Raw genomic sequence first — 4,795 nt, forward strand, 5'->3', positions numbered from 1 at the left:
GATCCAAGAATATTTCCTGTGGAGCTGAGGAATCCATTCCCCATGCTCATCCTTAACATTTTTCAATACAACAAACTGTAAACTACTTCTATATCTATCATTTTCTAGTTCCATAGTTTCTTCCCCTGTACCATATTATTAAAATTAGCTGTATCTACTTCTTTCTACTTCCATAGACTCTCAAAATTTATGTCTTCTCTTCTTTCTTTCTCTACAAGTCTCCCTCCCTCCCTCCCTCCCTCCCTCTCTCTCCTTTAACTAAACCTCTCACACAAACAAACAAAAAATTATTTCAAAAAACATAGAATACTTCTCTCTCTCTCAGTCAGTCTTCCAAGGCATCCCTCGCACAAACAAACAACAAATTATTTTCAAATACTTAGTTTAAGATATGCTCTCTTCCTGCTCTGTTTCTCCACAAACAAAGAAAACATTATCAAGATTATATCACTCTCTCTCCGTCCCAAAACTCTCTAATTAGGATCTCTTTTTTTCTCAAATACTTCTAAAACCTAGTAGTTTGAAATTCAATCTCTCTCTCTCTCTCTCTCTCTCTCTCTCTCCCCCTTAATCATTCCCTCAAATGGAAGAAAACATAGCAGTTTGAAATATAATCTCTCTCTCTCTCTCTTCCCTTCCTCTATCTACCCCTCCTATACTAGCAAAGAAACAAACGACTATTTTCTGTCTCTCTCCCTTCATCATCCCCTCAAACAGATTTAAAAACACATCAGTTTCAAATATAATCTCTCTCTCTCTCTCTCTCTCCCTTCCTCTATCTATCCCTCCTATACTAATGAAGAAACAAACGACTATTTTATGTCTCTCTCCCTCACTCATCCCCTCAAATAGAAAAAAACATAGCAGTTCGAAATAATCTATCTCTCTCTCTCTCTCTCTCTCTCTCCATCCCTCCTATACTAGTGAAGAAAAAAATGTCGAAAATAGTCTTGTAGTTTGAAATATCATCTATCTCAATCTCTCCCTCTTCCTTGTCTTTTGTAACAAACACAAAGTGTGATACAAAAACATATCTACTTAATACAGACAGAACGTACAAGGTGAAATCACTACATTACCTAAAAAGTATGTGTTCCTTCTTCTGGAGTTGACTCTCTATACTCCAAAAAGGTAGAGAAAGAGCCGAAAATGATAGAACACTTGTTTTTCTCACTGCTTCCAAGTAGATTTAGGTTGCAACTTTAGGAGTTGACTCTCTATACTCCAAAAAGATAGGGAAAGAACCGAAAATGAGAGAACACCCATTTTTCTCACTCCTTCTAAGCAGTTTTAGGTCGCAACTTTGGTTTCTAAGAGAGAGTGAAATAAGTAGAGAATGGATGGAAGAGAAGAGGGATGAACAGAGCTTGGGTAGAAGTTTCTTTGAGAGATTTTCGAATGTGGAAGAAAAATGTGAGAAAAGAGGAGAGAGAATGACTAATCAAGAGTGGAATGAAGATATTTTGAAACCAGCTCTTAGAAAGCGGCGGGTATGAATGTTTGAAACGTTTTGGAAGAGAGAGAATAGGGAGAGAGTTGGTTAGGAAGTCAAAGTTTGGGCCAAATGGTTGAACCAAATGGAAAACATGAGGGGATAGTTTGCCATGGGAGGCAAACAAGGAGGCCTGACATGGTCAGGGCAAGCATGCCAAAGATAAATTTTTATTGTTGTGAAGCATCAATGACATTTTTTGGGATGTTTTGAAAAAAAACCCCAAATTTCCTTTAGATTTGGGGAGCCTCTGTTACAGAGAAGTCCACATGGCATAATCTCCTTCATGGATACCACATTCCCTTATCCAAGCCTCTAATATTTTAATGATTCTCCAAAGGGCCCCTTTTTTAGTCCAAATTTTTTATAATGCCTAAACTTCTCAAATGGCTATTAGCACTACAAGAATACACATTCTCTCTTAGATACTCGCCAGGCAAAGACAACCTCATAGGTGATGCCTTATCACAAGAACCACAATGTCAAAAAACACAAACATCACGACCATCTAATCCTCAACCAATTAACCTGTGAGTCAAACCTACACTAAACTCCATTATTTCAGCACTTCGTCAGCCCACCAAAAACCATAACATACCAAATAATCTTCTATGCCAACAATTAGATCCAAAATGGAGGATGCGTTTATGAGCTAAATCTCCAGTTCCATGTAAATCCACATATTCCAATTTCCCACAAAGTCGGGAACTATGGAGATAGGACACGATGCAGCTTACGCCCTGTCCAATGCTTCTCAAGCTCAGCTCCAAGCTCTCTCCATAGCCTCCCTCTCCGTCCTCCTCGGAGCTCAATCCGAAGAATCAGCTCTCTCTGGACCTGCCTTCGAAGCTATGGAGGTTGATTTCATCAAACGAACCTACTCTGCTCTCGCCTGCCTCTTCCTTGAAGCCTCCAAGAACGATCTTTCTTCCCCTGAGCTCTTGTCTTTCTTGAAGATCGAATGTAGCCTTGACGATTCCCCCGCAGAAGCCCTTTGCGGTGCTTTCATGGAGCACAAGTCTGGCCTCAGAGAGGTTCTCTCCCGGACTGCCAATCACAGCTACCTCCCGCAGTTGCTGGGAGTGGATTGGAAGCTCGATTATTGTGTTTCCTCTTCCGAAGATCGTGCGGTGCGGGAGTTCCTGTACCATGTTCGTTTCGATACGTTGGATCCGGCTACAGGGAAGGAGGGCAAGGTTGAGTTTGCCTGCAATGTGGAAGAATTGCAGGATTTGGTTTTGCAACTAAAGGATGCTTGCATATCAGTCGAAAAATCTGTTGATCGCCGTTGATCGTGCAAATACCAGCCTCCGTGGACGAATCACTTGTAGCCTCAATTGCGGCCACTAATCCAAGAGTGGTACACATTCATACATTCATACATCAGTGCATATGCCTTTGTCAGGGGTGAACCTTGCATCTATATACTTTACTCACGGGAGATACGGTTCATCGTAGTGACACACCATGCTAACTTGAAGTTAGCAACTGAGTTCCAAAGACTGTATTTCCTATAAGAAGAACCTGCTTTTCTTAGCATTTGTGTAAACCTCGTTCTCTTTCAGTTTGGATCCAAGTGTTTCTGCCGCATTCTAAACACAATGATGTCATCGAAGAACTTTCTTTGAATTGTCTTTACTTCTGGAAAATCCGTCCCATCATTGAGTAAACGTGGCCGGCGCATTGCTAAGACCAAATGGGACCACAAGATATCACAAAGATCAAAAGAAGTATGGAATGCGATTTTATAAAATGTCTCGTGATAGCTTTATAAATGTCTCTTGGACCAAGCATGCATGGTGATGGCCACTCTTCAGATATATGTGGCTTAAAATAGATGCACCCACCCTTCAGACTGTCAAGGATATCATCTACTCGTGGGATGGGAAACAAACGTTTTGTGGCTGAAAGTGTAACAAGCGGGGACTAGCTATGCGGAAAATAGATGAACATACAAGGAGAACACAAGCATGAGGGACAAAGAGAGATGCCTTACATGGGTGCCAAATTGGCATACAAAACTGAGCTGAACTACTCCCCTAACTGCGACATGAGGGAGATGGAGTTACATGGCTGAACCAGGACACCAAAACCTCGACCAAAGGAATAGCAGTACTGAACCTAAAGATAAGGGAAGGCTAGAGAACTCTCTTACCAAGTAAGAGGGCAAGAGATCCAAGCAGCTCAAGGGGCTGGGCTGGTTAGCTGTACCTAGACTTGTCATAGCCACACAAGGGGCATATGTTTGATAGTACCAAACAGTAGTGTATAATGTTTAATGTGCTGAGCTACTTGAAAATACAGCTGAAGCCACTTTTATATTGCTAGAGACATGGGCCAGCACTAATTGTATGTGGGATCGGTACCAACGGTGCTACATGGCATGCCCTCATTAAAGTCCACTAACACATCTAAAATACAAAGGTCCTTGAGAGACTACTACTGATTGTCCTCATTCTGGAGCAGTGTTACACACATTCTTGCCCATTTGTTGTATGCCATGATCCCTCTGTGAGCCCTAGTCCAGGGACGAGTCAGGCACGAGCTACGTAGGTCACAACCCACAGCGGAGCAGTTCGGGTTGCCAAGGCAAAGTGTTGCGAGGTATCCACCTAGCAAACAAGTTCAGAAGAGCAGAATATCACATGCACCAGGGTCAAGCCCAGGTTGCAGTGAGAGCTAGCTTCCTTGTTAGCCAATTGCAGCTCCCTATGCAGCATAGTTGGTAGGTTTTGGGGCCTGAAAAGGGCAGCAACATGCATGGACAATGGGCTTGGGGAGGCGCCTTTTATAGGCAGCCTCAACCCCCTCCAGGTCGGCCCCTAGGGCTAAGCAAACAGCCCAGCCAACCAGCCAACTCGCTGGTCGGCCGTTAGGGCTGCTTGAGTCAGCCAAAATAGGCCCTTCCAGCCCCTATATAAGGAGGGCTTTGCCCCTCATTTCAGCACTCAGCTCCCAGCCTCCAGCAGCACCTTTCAGCCAAGTTATTTTGGTGGTGGCTGTTATCTACTAGTAGAGGAAGTTTTATCTCGATCAGTTGGTATCAGAGCACGATTTTATTGGCCAATTGCTCTGAGATTTGGAGAATGTACTCAAGATGCTCTGAGATTTGGAGCATGCACTTAGAGGCTGGGCTCTACATTGCTGCAAAATTTTAACACCAGAATTGTTACCAGTTGATAGGTGCCAAAAGTCAGCTTCTCGTTAGATCAAAATCTCAAAGTCATTATTGGGGATTTTTATATCTATGTATTTCTCTTGGCTTCAGCAACACATTGGTATATTCAGTTTTTAAAATGGCTA

The 4,795-nt window shown here is 42.6% G+C and overlaps 1 protein-coding gene across 1 annotated transcript; it reads left to right on the forward strand.

The window, feature by feature from the left end:
- The first annotated feature begins 2,202 nt into the window (after positions 1-2,202).
- LOC147905326 (uncharacterized) lies at positions 2,203-2,784 on the forward strand. Its single transcript, XM_087378938.1, has one exon. It carries the CDS (start codon positions 2,203-2,205, stop codon positions 2,782-2,784), a length of 582 nt encoding a protein of 193 aa, XP_087235064.1.
- The last annotated feature ends 2,011 nt before the right edge of the window (positions 2,785-4,795 follow it).

Source organism: Dipteris shenzhenensis, chromosome 1 (assembly GCF_047967505.1).
Source record: "Dipteris shenzhenensis isolate YYH24624 ecotype China chromosome 1, Dip_SZ_1.0, whole genome shotgun sequence".
Taxonomy (NCBI): domain Eukaryota; kingdom Viridiplantae; phylum Streptophyta; class Polypodiopsida; order Gleicheniales; family Dipteridaceae; genus Dipteris; species Dipteris shenzhenensis.